The sequence below is a fragment of the Taudactylus pleione genome, unplaced genomic scaffold, assembly GCF_031769625.1.
Source record: "Taudactylus pleione unplaced genomic scaffold, aTauple2 ptg000199l, whole genome shotgun sequence".
NCBI lineage: Eukaryota > Metazoa > Chordata > Amphibia > Anura > Myobatrachidae > Taudactylus > Taudactylus pleione.
The window spans coordinates 8,930,803-8,950,612 of record NW_028284601.1 but is presented as its reverse complement, the minus strand read 5'-3'; the positions used below and the strand labels follow the sequence as shown (position 1 = coordinate 8,950,612).

Sequence of the window (19,810 nt, the reverse complement as noted above, 5' to 3'; positions counted from 1 at the left end):
CTGCCCTGATTCAGAGCGAGCGCTCTGAAAGAGCGACCGGCCCTGAATCAGGGCCAGTGTCCTCAATGCCCTTCTGCTCCACGGGAGGTTTCTGTCCTCCCTGAGCTCGCCTCAGGACACCTGCGTTACGGTTTGACAGGTGTACCACCCCAGCCACTGTGGTGTCCTCAATGCGGAAGTGCCCGCGGTGTGTGGAAGTGGCAGAAGTGACGGCATTGTGGAGGTGCTGGCGGTGTCCTCAGTGCAGTCTGCTGACAGTGTTGGCAGTGAAGGTATGCCGGTGGTGTCCTCAGTGTGGAAGTGCCGGCAGTGTCGGCAGTGCAGGGTTGCTGATGGTGTCCTCAGCACGTGGAGAGTGTGGGGTTGCTGGCAGTGTCCTCAGTGCAGGCTGTCTGCAAAGCGGGGGTGCTGGCAGTGTCCTCAATGCGAGAGTGCCAGTGGTTTCCTCAATGCGGAAGTGCCGGTGGTGTTGGCAGTGTGGGGGTGTTGGCAGAGTGGAGGTCTTGGCAGTGTCCTGAGTGCATAGTGCCGGCAGTGTCGGCAGTGTGGGGCCGCTGACGGTGTCCTCGTGGGACAGCAGTGCAGGGGTGCTGGCAGAGTCTTCAGTGCAGGGTGCCGGCAGTGTCGGCAGTGCAGAGGTGCCGGTGGTGTCCTTAGTGTGGGAGTGCCGGCAGTGTTGCCAGTGTGGGGTTGCTGACAGGGGTTGCCGACAGTGTCCTCAGTACATGGGGCAGCAGTGCAGGGGTGCTGGCAGTGTCCTCAGTGCAGGGTGCCGGCGGTGTCAGCAGAGCAGGGATGCCAGCGGTGTCCTCAGTGTGGGGGTCCTGATGGTGTCAGCAGTGAATGGGTGCCGGCTGTGTCCTCAATGCAGAGTGTCGGCAGTGGGGTGTCAGCAGCGGGGGATGTTGCGAGTGTGGGTCGGCAGCAGAGGGTGACAGCGGTGTCGGCAGTAGGGGGTGCCAGCGGTGTCAGGCAAGGGGGATGGCCGGCATCTTCCTATCTTCCTGTGCCCATATTCAATGGGCTTAACGCTGATTGACTGAGAGCAGTGACAGATGGTTCTCTCAGCCAATAAGCGTTAAGCCCATTGAATTAATGGGACCGCTCGGGGCAAAACCTCACGATCCAACAGTGGGATCGCGAGGTTTTGCCTCGATTAGGGATCCGGGGCAGGCAGGGAGATATGAGCTGTATCTGGGATCTCCCCGGATACCCGAAATTCATCTCTAATTATATACAGTACATATACATGCTGGGTAGCATGATGAGCGTACCACAGTTATATTTAGAGTCTTCCTCACATTCCCCATACAAAGGGGGAGATTTATATGAAGGTTGGAGAGAGATAAAGTAAACAATTAGACTCTAAAGCCGCGTATCCACTTAGCGATTAACCAAACGATTGCACGATAACTACATCATTATCGTGCAATCGCTTGTTAATCGCCCGCAAATCGCCAGCAGATCGGGCATCTAAATCTCAAAAACTCGTGCAAGCTGGTCATTTTGCCATCTATCATCTCCCGTACATGCTGGACAACCTGACGATCCCGTCAGGTTCAGCATGTGTGGGGATGATGGATGTGCCTACACTGAACGAGTGAATGTTCAGTGTAGGCACATCACTAAACATGGAAACGACAGCACGATTACAATATAACTGCTACCCCATGCCCACCCCAGTGGCGGAACTGCCAGAGACAATGGAGGCAGTTGCCGCCGGGCTCCAGGCCTGAAGGGGGCACCTCCTCCATTGTCCCCCGTTCCGTATCTTCCTTCCTGTTACTGTAATAGAGGAGCCGCCGAGCTGATTGCCGATCAGCAGCATCAGCGGCACCCCTCCACTGCGACCTGGACCCTCTGCTCGGGTCGCGGACGTCACATAACATGTGACCGCGACCCTGAGCTGCCTGCCTGCTGAGTGGGAGCCGGGATACACTGACAGTGCGGCTGGGCGTGCCGCGTACATGCTGAGGACGGCTATCACGCACTGTGGGGAGCGCGCAGGAGTCGGGAGAGCAGCCAGCAGTCAGGACTGGGAGAGCAGCCAGCACATAAGCACGGGCAGTGCAGTGGTGTCAGCGGACAGGCACCAGTGCTGTGACTCATCCATGGAGGGGATGGAGACCCTGGCTATAGATGTCCCAGGCTCCAGCCAAGGTAGGGTAAATTGCATTCAACATGTGCGGGGGAGGGGAGTGTATCATGGTGGCCAGAGAGAAAACGGGGGTTGAGAGAGGAAAGTTTAGAAAAGGAAAACTAGTAGAAGGGGGCACAGATAGAGGCACAAGGGGGCATAGAGATGCAAAAGGTACAAAGGGCCCAGACAGACAGAAGGGGTGCAGGTTGAGGCACAGAGAGGTAGGAGGGGGGAACTGAGAGTCAGAATGGGGCACAAGTTTGTAGGCTTGCCATATCATCCCTTTATCTCAGGATACATGTGGATTACAGAGGTTCTGTTGCCAGGGCAGTATCTATAATGGGTGCCGGGGGACCCAGCACCATACACCCTGCACCCATAGTATTACTTACCTCTCTGGAGTCCCACGTGGGCGCGGGGGTCTGGCGCTGTAAAGACGACTAGAAAATGGCCACCACGGCAATTTTCTCGTCGTTTGCGCATGTGCAGTACAGGGAAAATGGCCACCGCGGCCATTTTCCCGGTGACCTGCACATACTCTATAGACTCTGGGCACACTCTAGTGCCCAGAGTCTATAATTCCGGCGCTGACCACGCACAGCTCAGTGCTCTGCCGACCGCCGGACAGAGAGGAGGGGACCCATGTCAGAGACTGCACACGTGCCCCCTCCTCTCTAGAAACGCCCCTGTCTGTGGCTGATGAAAACCAGGTAATATGGGGACTTGAAGTCAGCCAGCCACAGAACCTGTGTAATTCATGTGTGTCCTGAATTAAAAGGGATGATCTGGCGAGCCTACACATATAGAGGCACGGACAGACAGAAGGGGGTACAGGTAAAAGGAAATGTGTAGGTAACACAAAATGACTTGTTGTAGACAGATCACTCGACTGTTCTGATTTCAAATAAAAAATTGCATAGAGGCGGTTTCTGGGTGGAAATATACCAACAGGCAGCAGCAACAGAGGTATTCTCCCTGTGCATATCCTGCAAATTTACTTTAGCAAATAGGCCCAATAGAAACATTCTATTTTAGTGTGTTTGTGTGCTTGTGCGTGTGCATGCGCGTGTATAGATTGATACATATACATCACATTTATTTGTCCTTTTTTTCTTGGGGGGACGCCAAATTAGAACTTGCCTCCAGGCGACTGGGATGAACTTACGCCTCTTGCCCACCCCAGACCCCGTACCCCAAGCGGTATGCCCCACTTTAGCCCAGGGAATCCTGTGCTCTCTCTGCTGCTTACAATTTTTGTCCTGCTCTCCTCCGCGTTCCTGCTGCTGCCTGTCTCCTCCCTCTGCAGACTTGCTCCTTATGAACTGAGGAGGCTGCAGCCAATGATCCAAGTTACTGGGGGTGGTCAGGTCACTAGGGTCAGTGGCCGCAGTGACAGAGCAGCAGGGGGATGGGGGGTCTTGTTTGATAGGGACACTATTTCCTCCAGCACTGCAAGACAGTACACAAGATGGGGAGGAGGTGGAGCACACGGGACAGGCTGCTGCAAAGCAGCAAAAAATCAGGGGAAAATGTCAGCGCCCCTTTTTCCCGGGGACTCAAACATGCACAGAAAAGATGTCCCCGAGAAAAAGGTGCAGGCGCCATTTTCCAGTAGACTCGCACATGCACAGTAGATTCTGGCATGAGGCCAGAATTGACTTCGCTGACAGAGAGGAGGAAGCCTAAACAGAGGCTGCACACAGACCCCCTCCTATTTTAAAATGCCTCTGGGTGGACAACTATATGACCTATGTTTGGGGCCCTCGAGTCCTCTGGGCCCCATAGCACTGGCACTCCCTGCACCCACTATAGCTACGCCCATGATCCTGAGCATGTATATGCACTGTGCTGTGCGTTTACCAGCATTACAGGGGGTACTAGAGGTATAATATCCTAGGGTGTATGGAACCCTTAATAAGACCCTGCTCATAGGCACTACCACCAGGGACAATCAGCTGCTGCCCTTACTACTTACTAACTTTCCCATGTACAGCACTGTACACATACATATTCTATACATACATACAGTATAATGATACAGCCCTCACACTGTTATTATGTGGCTCTGATTGCAGAGTGTTCATTCCATATGGCCAGGACATTATACTCCTCCAACTGATCCTTTACTGTAGTTACCCAAACCTCAGCTCTAGTGCTCAGACCTGTGTCAGGATGGTGGCTGCAGTGGGCCAGCCTGAGTCTCCCTGAGGCCTTGCAGGTCCAGCAGCACTGTGTGGGAGCTCTGGCAAAAGAGTGAGCCTGGGTAAAGACAAAGGGGAGATCATTATTTTTGTAAATTGCAGAGAAAGTTTCTAACATTTTGTTCAACACATATTCATATGGGTTGGGTATGAAATGCCGACGCCCGGGAAGCCGCCTGACCAAATCCCGATGCCGCAAGCCCAATCGCTGAAAATCCCGACTAGGGGTGGTAAGTACCCTAACCCTCCCCTCCTCCCCCCCTAACCCTAACCCTTCCTTAGTGGTGCCTAACCCTAACATCCCCCCTGGGGTGCCTAAACGTAACCCCCCCTCCCCGCACCCTTAACCTAACCCTATCGGGGTGGTACCTAACCCTAGGTCCACCCAGGGGTCCCTAAACCTAACCCCCCCCCCCCCGCAGCTAAGTGCTAACACCTTTGATCGGGAAGCTGTCTGTCTAGATTTTGTCGTTGGGATTTAGTTGGGCATCAGGATTTTGATGCATGTCTTTAATCCCGCGGCGGTATTTAGACGCCGGGTTTTAGACAGACGGCCTCCCGGCCATCTGCATTTTGACTGTATCCCCTTCATTTAACATATGTACATTCTATATAGGAATATTTCTTCCCCAATATATATATATACAAGTCATGGTACACAATAATAACTGTAAAAATCCTTCTCATCACTATACAATAATGACATTTTTCTCTTCAACAGATCCAAAACACAGAAGGTTCTGTTGATGAATTTGGGATCTGTCACTGCTCCATCGTACTCCCAGACTCCACATTCCCAGCAGATCGCCTGGAGATCCTGGAGATAACCAACCGCAACCTGAGCATCACCGTCCAGCAGGAGATCACTAAGGTATAAAGAGGATGTCAGATCATGACAGCATTATACTGTACCTGACAAGCACCCACCCATGCATTAAATTCAGACTGCAACACCAATATAAAACTTTAGTGGTGTTTTTCAAAGTTTAAACAGAGTTTTTTATATAATGTACCCAAACAATATAAATCATTTATTTTTTATTTTTTACGTTACCTTACCTTACATTTCACTGTGTATGATAAATGGTGCTTCAGCCAATCCGCTCCCAACTGTCAACTGTTAGAAAAATGACAGTTGGGAGCTGATTGGCTGGAGCACCATTTATAATACACAGAGCCTGATTCAGAGCCGGACGCTCTGAACGTGCGCCCGCTCTGAATCAGGGCGTTTTTTTTTTTTGGTGCGTCCTCCTGGACGCTCGCATAGCTGTGGGTTACCACCCACAGCTTATGCGAGCGTCCATGATGATGGTCGCGATGGTCAAGACCATCGCGACCATCGGGCTTGCGACAAGACCCTGCGGTAGGGTCTCGCTGCCGCAAGCCCTGGAGTGATTTTGGCTCTATCACAGCCAAAAGCACTCCCACTGACATCACTAGTGATGTCAGTGGGGCCGGACCCATGGGAACGCCTCCGTCTGGGCAGCCACGCCCCCGGCACGCTCACCAAAGGGGGCGTGCTGTCACTCACCATCGACAGCACGCCCCCTTTGGTGCGGCTTCCCCGTCGCTTATCGGGTCTCGCGCATGCGCATGACGGAGCAGCCTCCGTCGTGCGCATGCGCATTTGGGTACCATCGACCCGCTTGCGAGCGTCCTGAGCTCGCGAGCGGGTCTGAATGAGACCCACAGTGTTATGTATCACTCAGTTTGGTTATAAAACGCGTTAATAAATGGGGGCCCTTGGTCAGTTACACTTTGCTAAAAAATAAAATTGCAAAATTATCATTATAGATTTAAAATATAAAATAAATATATATTATATGTCATCAATAATAGATCAAGGATTGCTATGAAACGTTTACCGCAGCGATTGTTGTAAAATAGCATAGGGAATGTATATTCATATGACCTGGTCATCCCTACCCCTGGGTGAGGCCCTTTAATAAATAAACTCCATACTGGTATTTTCAAAGGTAAAATGTCAGAAACAAAGCTATAAAATAATATTTTGCTGCATCTCATATTTACTCTAGAGGAAATTTGTAAGAAAAGGAAAACATGAGGATCAGGAAGATCCCCCAGGCTCCCAAACTTCTTTTCTCTAATTGTTAAAGACAGCAATCAGGATTGAGTTCAAGGGCTTTAAGAGTTATTTACTAATGGTGTATACACACGGTTCAATCTTTCATATCTGAAAGAAAATTTGACATGTGACCCTGCAACGATGCACGATGCGCCTTCCTGTTTGTCAGAAAACGATATCTGACATCTGATATGTTTGCAGTCAGATTTGGTCGATTTCATTCATTTTAATACTGTCTGAAATCGTTTGTAAAATCGTTCACATCGTTGGATAAATCGTTCAATAGTTCATCTGACATATCTGACCGTGTGTATGCACCATAAGATTGCTCAAAGGTGTAAATAAAGCAACCAATACACAATTATCTTTTTTAGTCCAACTTTAAGATAGACAATGAAAGAACATATTTGATTGGCTGCCATGGTTTTAGTGTATGTTTGCACCTTCCCACTATGTTAGTAATTAAACCACACTGGAGGACATTTACTAAGTTCAAAATGGCCACTCTGCAGTGCAGCTGTGGTCTCTCCATGTGCCTTGATTTGCACAAGTGCTCCTAGATTACCTCCAGGGCGCATAGGGTTACTAAACAAAATGGCCAGTCTTACAGAGGAGCCATTTGCACTGACAGAGAGGAGGTGTTGGGCAGTATTAAGAAAGGGCACCAGTGAGACTCATTTTGTGGAGCAATGCAGGTACAACATTTGCAGACCAAGATAATTAATGTGATTAATTAAGATGAAGGGCTGGGGAGGGTTCTCCTTGGTGTGTAGTTTGGTGCATGGCCATTAGCAATCTGCCAAAGGGGTTCAGTATTGCAACAGTCAGAGCTGCCAGAGATTGGGCTTCATCCCATATTATTAATGGGACCCATTTTTTGCCTACGGAAGGGAAGCATATTTCAAATTGAACTCAGAAAAGCTTTTACAATATAATTACCACCTGAGATTTAAACAGTCCCTATACCTGTGCACTCTTATGATAATATCAGTCATAGATGAGGTTGAACCGGGCATCATTTTAAGAGAATAAAGTTAATCTGATTGATAGGGGTGGACAGTGGGGTTGATTCTGCATTGAACGCATCGGGAATCTGTGCATGCGCAGAACCCATTCTGTAAGTGTGCAGATTGGGTCCTGCATAATCGCACACTGGGCCTGATTCAGAGCTGCTCGTAAGCGGCTGCTCGTTCGCTCCGAGTGATGTTCGCACATCTGCGCATGCGTATGGGTTGTAATGCGCATGTGCCAACCAGTCAGTGCGGTCGGAAATCGTGTGCTCGCAAAATAGCGAATGCCTGCTAATTTGAGTGACAGAATGAGGCGTTTGTGGGTGGTAACAGGGGAAGGTGCTTGAAAACGGGGAGTGGAGATCCGAACGCAGGCGTGCCAAACGGTCAAAACGGGCGTTTTAAGGGTGTGCATAATTAACAAAGCAGCGTCATCGACCACGTCACTTGTTTGTCTTTTAGCCTGAACTGCTCGCATGATTGCGGTAGGAAAATGCTACCACAAGAATAGCGAGCAGTTCATACTCCTTTCGATGTACTCGATTAATCTAATAAATAGCGGAGATGACGTATGATGCGAGCGGCCAAGGGGCGTCTTTACAAAATAGCGAGCGCATGTTTCGTTCGCTCGCTCAGACATAGAGGCGTCAACAGACCGCAAAGAGCAAGCGCTCAATTTAAATAGCCAGCCCCTTTTTCTGAACGAGCGTCCGCAAATAGCGTCCGGCTCTGAATCAGGCAGACAGACCCTTCTACACCTCTGCCTGATTATTTGACGGGTGTTCCCGGAAAGGAGTGGAAAGGCCAGGGACTGCATTGACAGGTGCAGTTTCCTGGCCTCAAATTCTTGTCAGCCTACTCAGTTCTTGAGGCTTACTCAGCTGGCTGACGGTCCTGCACCGTCCACCATCGTGACCTTTGGTCGCGATTGTGATCCCAGTCTGCGACCTTGGTCACAGTACTGGGATTGCAAATAGAGCAGGGGCTGTCATATACCTTCTGCTGCGTTTGTGTATTTGCAAGAACGGAATGGCAAAGCTGCCAGCAGGCAGCCTTGCTATTCCAACCACTGCTGAATCTCTAAGACTGGAGAATTTTCCACCTCTCCAAACACCTATTCTCCCATCTAGTACACAGGCAGCTCACAGAGCAAATACTAAGTGTACACCTTCAACTGTGCTAGGAGGACCATCATGGTAATTTAGATACAACACATAGGGAGTCCACTTTAATCATTGACTTTGTTGTTTTACGCTACTCTACAAATGTGGACTCTCACTACAGATTCACAGCTATCAGAGTATAGTGATTGTGTATATCGAGAAGCTGAAGAACCTGACCATACGTGTGGAGGAGATGGAGAAGGGTGGAATATCTTACACCGAGCTGGACTTTGAGCTACTGAAGTTGGAGATCAAAGAGATGGAGACAGTCATACTGCAGCTGAAATCCTCATTAAATGGCTCCAATGTATTGGTGGAAACTCTCTACCTGGAGGTGAGACTATTTGCTAATAAAGAAGAAAATGAAAATTAGTTGTCTATATCTACAGTAGCTATCTATCTATCTATCTGTATTCCTATCATGCAGTTTTCAGCTGTGTTGCTAATAGGGACAGAGCCGCCATCAGGGGATAAATTGGGTACTAATGTACAGGGCCTGACTTGCAGGGGAGCCCGCTGACATCTGCCTGTGAATAAACAGTTCGGCGCACTGCGGGCCTGCCTGTCTGACAGTAATCAGCAGCAGCTCTGAAGAGGATTTAACTGGGGCAAAAGAGTTGCATGCCCTTGGCCTGCCTCTCATTCCAAGCTTCAGACTTAAGACCATCATCTCTATCCCAGCTCAACCTATTCACATGTGTCCCCACCTAGAACTCTGCTCCCCATGTGTCCTTCTTCCCCAATCTCTCCCAATGTGTGCGTCTGCCCCATCCCTTCCCATATGTGACTGTGTCCCCATCCCCTCCATGTGTGTCTCTGCCCCATCCCTCCCCATGTTTGTCTCTTCCCCATGCATCACCATATATGTCTTTGCCCCATCCCTCCCCATGTGTGCCTCAGTCCCCATCCATCCCCATGGGTGTGCCTCTTAATCCCTTCCCCATGTGTGTGCAACTGACCACTCCTTCCCCATGTGTGCTTCTGACCTACTGAGGATGATACACGATTAGGCACAAGTTCCTTCTCCACTTTTTGCTATATCACGCTGACTGATCCACTTAATAGGTAAATTGAAGGGCAAGCTGCCACCCTTTATATATATATATTAGGAAAGGTCTGATGGAGTGGAGAGGTCTAAGGCGCATGAGGCACACATACAGTACTGTGTGGTGAGGGCATCATTGCATTTGCGTTCTCTGGGTGCCAAAGCTACATGCTACACCTCTGTGTCCCCCTGGGTGGGGGGGAAGGCCTTGTATGTATTACCTGTCCTGGGCTCCACAGTTTCAGATGGCAACCTTGATTTTCACTACTTTAACATTGGACTTGTAGAATCATATTGGGTGTGACACCTGCTTATATCAGTACACACAGGATGTAAAAAGAAAGCTTAGTGTACACTACAGAGCTGCTGTGCCCAGTGGGCAATTTGCATATTACTAATTCTTACTGATCTGGCCAGTTTATGACTATCCGTGTGCCTGATTTTAATTGTACAGTTTTCCATTATTGACACAGATTGTCTTAGACCATCCTGTCCCAAGGAGCCTGACTTCCATCTTATTTGCTGATCTTGCACCAGTGCTGCCTGTTCAGACCCACAGTCTGTTTCTGAACCTGATTTATCTCCATACTGGGTTTTCAGCTCTGTATTCTGTTACCTTCTGCTTAGCAGGTAGACCTGGGGGCCTTGAACTGTAGGTGTCTTACTTGAAAAAGCCAATTGCCTTCTTGCAAAGATGTCTTATACAGACCATTAAACCAAGCCCCAGGTGAACCAGCTCAACGATTAGCCACATAGTAGGTCCATACCAACAGTCAGTGACATCTGCCAGGCTATGACAATCTCTCATACCTTCCAACATTTAAAAAGCAAAATCCACACAAACCACAGTCCAAGGCCCTCATTCAGAGCCGAATGCTCTGCGCAGAGCGCACGCTCTGAATGAGGGCCGCCCTCCATAAAAATGGAGCGTCCTCCTGGACGCTCGTATAGCTGTGGGTCACCACCCACAGCCTATACGAGCGTGCAGTTTGATGGCCGCGATGGTCGTGACCATCGCGACCATCGAAACTGCGAGCCGGAGCCTGCGGTTGAGGTTTTCAACCGCAAGGCCCGGGGTGATTTTGGCTCTATCAGAGCCAAAATCACTCCCACTGACATCACTAGTGATGTCAGTGGGCCGGCTTCTGACGGGAGGCGTTCCCTTGGGAACGCCCCCGTCAGGGAGGCACGCCCCCGGCACGCCCACCAGAGGGGGCGTGCTGTCAATCAACATCGACAGCACGCCCCCTTTGATCAGACACAACGAGCGAAGGACTTTCCTTCGCTCGTCGCATCTGGCGCATGCGCACGACGGAGCTCCCTCCGTCGTGCGCATGCTCAGTGCAGACCATCGACCCACTTGCAAGCGGACAGCCGCTTGCGAGTGGGTCTGAATCAGGGCCCAAGTCCTTACAATACTCACCTTTAATGTGACACCACACCACCCCTATTTAATGATAGGTCACCCTTCCAGAATCCACTAATAAGGATTTTTTTAGCCAAAACCACATACTATTCAAAGGTATGTTGTACTGATGTAGTGATGATAGATCCTGCAGTCAGTTGTGGATTAACAAAATTGGGAGGTTCCTCCCATGGTGTAAAAATACCTCTAATGCTGTAATTATGGTGGGAGCTGGATGGAACCCCAGTTTATGCCCAAAATGCATTTGCAGCCCAGGATGGCCTCCAAGAATCAACAGCAGCAGTACCCTAGATTTCACTCAAAACTGTGGGCGAAATATTACCAAGGGCTGGCAACTTTATTTGATCCTAACAAACAGTTTGGCCTGTAACAATGAATATGTAGATAGAGTTTGACCACATTGGAAATGGCTGTTTTTGACAGAAGACTTTGGGTATACAGTAGATGCAAAATGTGATTTTTATAACTCAAACTCTAGATAAAATAAATGTTAGATATGTAAATATTGTACTGTTGTAATCAAACAGGATTTTAAACCGTCCGATCGAGTTTTCTATATTCTGTTCTAGATCCGGAACATTTCCATTTTGGTGAACCAACTGGAGGTGTATGACAAGAACAATGTTCTGGTGATCAGAAGGGAAATAGTGGCTCTGCAGAAACGGCTGGAAGACTGTGAGAAGAATGATACAAAACCAAATCCTGTCCCTCCTAAGCCCCCAGTGGACTATGGTAGGTCATCTGCTGGTGAACAGAATTCTACAATGCTCAATAATAATTGGCCAGAGCATGTACAGTAATATTCAACACATGTTCTTCTAATTCAGGGTTTACATATAACTGCTCAACATAACTCATGATATTAAATTAAGGTCACATTAAGGCATTAGTGGATGCTATTACATTTTTAGAACATGGGGAGTAAAGTCATGGTTAAATTAGGACCTGAAAAAGTTTACAGCTTGACGTAGGTTTTCTGGTAGGACTTGGATTACAGTATGAACAAATGCTAGGATTTAATGATTGGAATAAGTTTAGATTAAGGAAAAGCACATGGCCCACAAGCAGGAACAACTTGTGTTGTTTTGGGCCAGGCACAGTCCATAACCACAACCCCTGCCAAGATTAAGAGGATGATTGTGTATATTCAAAACATCTTCTGCCTGACTCTCGGCCGACAGACAAAACTATGAACTATAGAGCCACAAAGTTACCTGGCTCCCAGCACACTGATTGTTGGAAAGTGCTTGCCATTCACCAATGAGAGTGTCAAGAGTTCCCTCCACACTGATTGGTGAATGGCTGGAATTATCCACCAATCAGAGTTCAAGTTGTTGTCAACTAGGTATGACGGTGTACAGTCATATACAATCTTCACCTCCAGCATGCCAAAAGACAAAGTGGTAATGCAGCAGAGAAGCATGACTACATCACCGCACTGAGATCATGGGGTAAATATACTAAAGTGAGAGTTTTTAGAAGTGAGTTTTAGAAGAGATGTTACCCATAGCAACCAATCATATTCTAGCTTTTATCTTCTAGAAGGTGCTAGTTAAATGTTAAGTAGAATCTGATTGGTTGCTATGGGCAACATCTCTTTTAAAACTCACTTCTAAAAACTCTCACTTTAGTATATTGGTGCTGCGAACGCAGGCGTGTCTGGGCGTCAAGACAGAGTTTTATGGGTGTGCATAATTGGCATGGAAGCGTCATTGTACACGTCACTTGATTGTGTTTCAGCCTGCAGTGATCGCAGTGATTGCGGTGGGGTAGGGTCTACCTCAAGCGCAGCGTGCAGCTCCGATGGTTCTCGATGGTTCTGATTAATCATACACTTCCTGGAGATGACGTGTGCTAAGAAAGAAAAGTGGGCGTCTTTATACCGGCGTGCTTTCACTCTGCCGCTGCTCTCTAAGACATAGAGGGCGTCCTTACACCAGACAGTGCGATCGCGGTATTTGCATACCCGGCCCCTTTTGGATGCGAGCGATCGCGGTTTAGCATCCGGGTCTGAATCGCCCTCTTAGTGTTTGTAGCTTAATTGGTCACATGACCAATTCAGCATTGGAAAAAAAAATTCTATAATAATTATGTGTGCAAACCATGTAACTGCATTGGAGCTTTTTACACTTAAACATAAGCCAGTTTTATGCCAAACTTCTAATGCAAAGTAGTAAGTGCCTTCTTCAGCAACACGCGCATACTGTAGGTGTAGTAATCACAATCTCACTGTAATACTTTTTCAAGAGCAGACAAGTAAGGAATTACTGAAAATTGTTAAAGAATTAGTGTTGCAAGCAGGGCTAGATAGAGCTTATTTTTGGGGGTTTCATAGTTGTTTGGTTAGTATATATAGGTATAGTGTTAGCAATTATGGAGTGCAGGAAGGCTTCATTTGATATGGTGAGTAGATGGAGTTTTTATTTATATGGGGGACTTGTCAAAACAAAAAAAAAAGGAAACTAAAGAGGAAGTTATTTACGGATTATTTTTTTGTACGATTGTATATTTCAAACATTTATATTATCTGTACAAAGTTTGTAGCAATTTGCCCAGAGAAAAATTCTCAACTTTCTAGTACATATGTGGGAAAAATGTATAAAAAGAGGCTACAGATGTGTCCTCATACGTTATTGCTCAAACGTATTAGTCACAGCTTGAAAAACCTGAGGGTCGGCACAAGAAGACTTGTGCGGGTCCATGTCGTGCAATACACAGCTTAACCACTGGGCGGCCAATTCTCCATTAATAATATCTGCTGTATCGTCCTGAAACGGTATACAATAGCAGCTGGTGGAGACGGCACTACACTGTAGCAAGCCAAGCTACGTCACATTTTGTTCACTGCTTATTGTTTTGTTTACTGCTTTTTCACATGTGTGGCTGTTTATGTTTACACTGTCTGTATGTGATTGGCCGCTTGTCTTGGCTTGCTGTTGTGTAGCAAATTTATTTATTAAAACAAACAGGACAGTGCTATAGTTTCACTTCTTTGGCTATTTGACGCATGCTCAGTGGACAGAAAGTAGTATTACACTCTCTGGCATCTATGTGCATTATGCTGCTACTGAATAAGCTATGATGCGACTGAATACGCAATGCTACGTTCAGGCGCAGGCATATAAGACGTATAAGGACACATCTGTATATGAAACAAAATGTGCGAAGGGCTAATATGTATACCCTTTTCTATTGTGATGCTGGTAATAAGTATTTACTGTAAATTAATGATGTTACAGAGCCAGATGTCAGGAGTTTCCAGTTATTTTGTCTTATATGAATACAAATCTAGTCATTAACATCTGGTGAAGCAGGATCGGAGCAGAAGAGAGGGCAGAGAGGGGCGGGATAGAATAGAGCGTGGGTGGGACAGAGTGGACAGTGGGGGATTGAAGGAGTAGTGGGCGAGATGGAGTGTTGGACAGAGGAGGATGGGACGGGACAGAGAGAGAGGCGGAGCAGTCAGGGGGTGGGGCCAGGAGGGCATGGACAATACTCAGCTGCCTGGGCAATTCATCAATCAACTCTAAAGAAATAGATTACTGCTCTGATAGGGCCGGTAGATGTATCTAATTATAGCTCTGTGAATTTATTTTATGGGCTATAAATAACTATAATTACATTACAGTTAGACAAGCCAGTTAGACAAGCAATATCTGCACAGTTTTCATCTAGGCTCAATGGTGCATTGGGAGAAGAGCCTGGCTATCTTTCTTGTATGTGCCCCCAGATTAAAAGTTGCCAGCCCTCTCCTGTTTATGTATACAGTATCACTTGGGTATGTTAAAAATTGGATTAAAATATTAACCCTAAAGTTAAGGTTGTTTTAATTTAACTCAGAATATATAGGCACCATGGGGGAGATTAATAAAAGATTGAGAGAGATAAAGTTGAGAGAGATAATGTTTAGAGAAATAAAGGGGGAGATGTACTAAGCCTTGGGGCGAGATAACGTGATAAAGTACCAACCAATTAGCTCCTGTCACTTTACAGGCTGTGTTTGAAAAATGACAGTTAGAAGCTGATTGGTTGGTATTTTATCTCTGTCCAAGGCTTAGTACATCTGTCCCAATGAACCAACCAATCAGCTCCTAATTGTCATTTTTGATAGACGATACATCTCCATTTGAAATAGAGGTATTACTGTCTTTCCAGGAACAAGATGTCAAAGTGAATCTTATAGGCTCTATGTAAACCAGTTGATATGTCTGGGAAATCTAACTCTGTACCCCTTCTCCCAGTGGGCTGAGGGTAAATGCCTTCTTTGCTTTTATTGAAACATTAAAACAGAAAAATCTGTAAGAAATAGATCCACTGTACAGTAGAAGAGATATTGTGCAGCTATATGTATAAGCCAAATAAGAAGAATAGATACTGAGAATTTCTGTACATCCACTGGGCAATTAATAAAAATGATCAAATATTTATTTGTATTTACAAGACAATAATTTAAATAAAACTTCTGTCAGAAATGGGTCAATCTTTATTTTATTTGGTGAAAAAGGATCCAACCACCCATATATTATTTTAGAAAACTGAAAAGCTGTATTATCTCTATTGCTATGATATAGATGAGCCAAAATATTTACTAAATGATATGACTGAAAATGACAAAACCTTTCTAGGTAATTTAATATGACTGTTAGTGAAAGCAACCATGCTTAAAAGCCTTTCAGAAAGTGAAACTTCTACCATGTGCCCTTGTTTATAGCCAAACAACGGGTCTCACTCCACATCACAGGCAACCTGAGCCAGCCCTAGCCAATTTGGTGCCTTGGGCAAGATTTTGGCTGCTGCCCCCAAGCAGATAATCCCACCACCGATCTTAAACTGGGTACACACTAGGTCGACGGGTCGGACACACTAGGTCGAACGACATATCTGACGATTGGTAAGTGTATACACACTTAACAATCATCTGTCCGATGTGCCGGGCATGGCATCTTATTTAAATTGCCTGCCCAGTTGCGCTGTCAATCACTGCCGGGTCCTCGCAGCATATGTATGGGCAATCAGCCGATCACCCGTACGCACCAGCAGATGGCCGATATATCTTTCCGATATATCAGCCATCTGCTATGCTGCACAGCAGATTGGATATGCCTGTGAACGATGTTATGAGACACACTCTTGTCTGGTGGTCTGTGGTCTCAGGTCAGTCAGGAGAGTATCAAAGCTTGGAGAGAGATCCATAAGTGCCAAAGGGCAGGCATGCTGGCACCTGTAGTTCCACTGTAAAATACAATAGTTTGTAACTATATAACACATTATTACCCCCATACCCACTGCTCAGGGGTGTGCGGGGAAGAGCCCCAGGCTTCAGCCTAAGCCTGGGGTTTCGGGAGAGGGGGGACCCCTTCTTGGGGGGGTCCCCACCTCCCCTAAGATCCCTGGTTTGGGCTGACTGGCTTGGGGAGATAATGCTTTGTCCCTGGAGACCCGGTGATAGGGTCTCCTGGCTGTGGCATTACACCCCGGTCGGTTTGGGTCTGGTGCTGGTTTTAAATATAGGGGGACCCCTATGCATTTTTTCCCCCTATATTTAAAATCAGGACTGGCCCTGCAGACAGGTGCTGGTTCCTAAATAACAGTGGATCCCTGCACGTTTTTCCCCCTGTCATTTTAGAAACCAGGACTAGCTGACCAGTCCGGGGCTGGTTATGTCTTTTGGGGGGGACCCACATCATCTTTTTTTAAATTAACCCTCAAAACACAGTTCCCATTAAACATACACAAATCACACTGATTTGTGTATGTTTGATGGAAACTCGCAGCTCAGGAGCTGGTGCATTTGCAACTTCTATTGACTCCCCGATTTGACTGCAAAAATTGTGGTAAATTCCCGAATTAGGTTGAAGTGAATGAAAAGTACTTCCGATTTTAGCCGATGGTGTATTCATTTCTAGTTAAAAAAAACGGCCGAATTTGCGGTATTAACACACCCAATTTCACCTCCAAAAAATGGGAAAAAAAAACACCCGATTTTAATAATAGTAAATTCCCGATAAGCAAAAAAGTGATATTTTCACATGAGATTGCAATCTCGGATCAACACGAATCTTAGTAAATTTACCCCTGAATGTCCCATTGTAATCTGTCACTGAAGCCTCTGTATACTGCACGACTCTAGAATATAGAAGATAAAGGACAGTGCATAGAATTCTAAGGCTCCATAGAACTGATTGGCTTTTATTCTCTATGGTAGAGATAAATGTTGTTAATAATGATGGATACAATGAAACGACTAGTCAATAATAACAGTCACGTGAAGTTTACAGAGAAAGTCTCCTTTGCTGATTCTGCTTTTTAGTCCATTTTATCAGTTGCTTGGTTATTCCTTTTAATATACTGTATGAGATGTGTTAGTTACTTTTTAATTTATTTTTCATTTTATGATGGGTGGAGATAAAACTCCATCATAATTGTAATATACTTTAAATAGGCTGCATTTTACCTCACTGCTTCATTAATGAAAATATCACATCTATATTTGTTTCATTGTACAGGAACTTGTGACCACGGACAAATTGTTAATATCACCAAACCTTTTGTAGTACAGCTGAACTGGTTGGGATTCAGCTATAAATATGGAGGATGGGGAAGAGACTCACTACTAGGAGCTGATCAGAGCGTTCAATGGGTAGCCCCTCTAAATACAGATGCAAGGCTAATGAACACCCTACGTTTCTACTCTACATATAATAATCTCCTGGTCTACTCAAACTACGTAGAAAAGGTCCTTCTGAAAGTTGTTAATTCTTATACTAATGATTATACCAATAATGGACAAGGAGGAGGGATGATTATGTACAACAACTCAATGTACTATAATTGCTACAACACAAGGAACCTCTGCAAATTGAACACACAGACCAACGTTGTGGAGCGCCGAAGTCTCACTGATGCCACCTACAATAACCGGTTCTCGTATTCATCATCAGCTTACCAGGATATTGATCTGGCCAGTGATGAAGATGGTCTTTGGGTTATTTATTCAACTGAAGCTCAGGATGGTCACATTACTATTAGCAAACTTGATGCCACTTCTCTTGCAGTGACTCAAACCTGGTTCACCTCCCAGTTCAAACTTGGGGTCACCAATGCATTCATGGTGTGTGGGGTTTTATATGCTACTAGAAGCCTCAACACAAGACAAGAGGAGATTTTCTATATGTTCGACACTAAAACCAGCCAAGAGGGGCATCTGAGCATCCAATTAGACAAAATGAGGGAGAATGTTCAGGGTCTGTCCTACAACCCCAATGATCACAAGCTCTACATGTTCAATGATGGCTACCTGGTCACCTATGACCTAACATTCATGCCCCTCCAAGTAAAGAAGTCTAACATTTAATTTCTCACATTCCAGAATTAACAAGGTTATACAAATAATTAAAATTTGATTATGGTGCTAGTGTGTTTCTTACCTAGTGGTGATAACTAATATCCAGCATGTCACTTGTTTTGATTAAATTAACCTATAGGGGATAATTTACTAGAATGCAGGTATGGCGGCAAGTTCAAACTGGCCACAAATTTTCCGCAAATCATCAGTAAACTTGTTCTCCAAACCACTAGAGGCATACAAAACAATTCTCCAGAGATGGGCAGTAATTGGAGGCTATTTTGGAAATGCCAAACTCTCTGGTGAATTGGCTTAAAAAAAACACACCACAAAATGCCTATGGATTGTGGAATTGCTTAGGGTATGGGTATGGATATGGGATGCCAGTGCTTGGGATCCCAGCGGTCATAATCCCGATGCCAGCATGTTTTTACTCAAATTTAAAGGATCTTTTATAATAAAAATACAAACTACTATAGTAACAATAGTCCTTATACTATGTTTTCCTCTTTGATCACTTAATATTGTAAACTAATCAATGACTTTCAAAATAAACTAATACAAGTAAAAGTGTTATTGCTGTATGTTTTTATATTTATTTCAAGATAAGTTTCTATAGACTTGCATGTATTAAATATCTTTCAGTTATGCAGTTAAACATTTGACTCTCAACAGGCACATAGGCCTGATATAGAGATGTCCGCTATTCTGATGCTTATTCAATTGAGCGATAATCGTCGATCACTTGGATTTGCGTAGGCGCCATCGGGAGCTTTTAAAAAATGGGGCACAGGCCTGACTAATGCCTTAGTACCTCAGTCTCCTCCCCCCTCAGCTCAGACCCACCCCTTTTCTATTTGCCTCTCCACCCCCACTCTGTCTTGCCCCTCTCTCTGCTGCTCTGTCCCACCCCATCCCCTGCTCTGATAAACCAACCCCCACTCTAACCTGTCCCCGTACTTACCCATTCCCGGGCCACGTGGCAAGTACTCCTCCTCTTTTCACTAGGAGTGCCCCATTTGCCTAGCAGTAGGAGCCGCTGGACTGCTATCGCCCTCCCTTGCTCCCACTGAGCATGCATCTTGGAGACAGGACATACCTTAAGCTGGTTATACACTGGATGATATATATCGTCCACTCTATCGAACGGACGATATATTGTTTACTGATCAGCAGGTGTGTACAGTCAATATGTCTGTGACCGATGTGGTTCACATACATCTCGCATCAGTCCTGCAGCACAGCCCTTGCCCGATAAATCTGGAGGTACTATATATCGGTGCATCTGGCTGTGCGTAAGGGCGACCCGATGGCAGATCAGCATATATATCTGGCAGGTGTGTACCCAGTATTAGCGGATTATTATATGGATACACAAGTCATTTTTTTGTAAA

General features: G+C 46.0%; 1 protein-coding gene across 1 annotated transcript; it reads left to right on the top strand.

The window, feature by feature from the left end:
• Positions 1–1,724: 1,724 nt before the first annotated feature.
• On the top strand, positions 1,725–18,966 carry LOC148518766 (olfactomedin-4-like). The gene is made up of 5 exons (XM_088477184.1): positions 1,725–2,160; positions 5,063–5,212; positions 8,722–8,934; positions 11,641–11,803; positions 17,578–18,966. Exons 1-5 carry the CDS (start codon positions 2,140–2,142, stop codon positions 18,423–18,425), a joined length of 1,395 nt encoding a protein of 464 aa, XP_088333310.1. The 5' UTR covers positions 1,725–2,139; the 3' UTR covers positions 18,426–18,966.
• Positions 18,967–19,810: the final 844 nt, after the last annotated feature.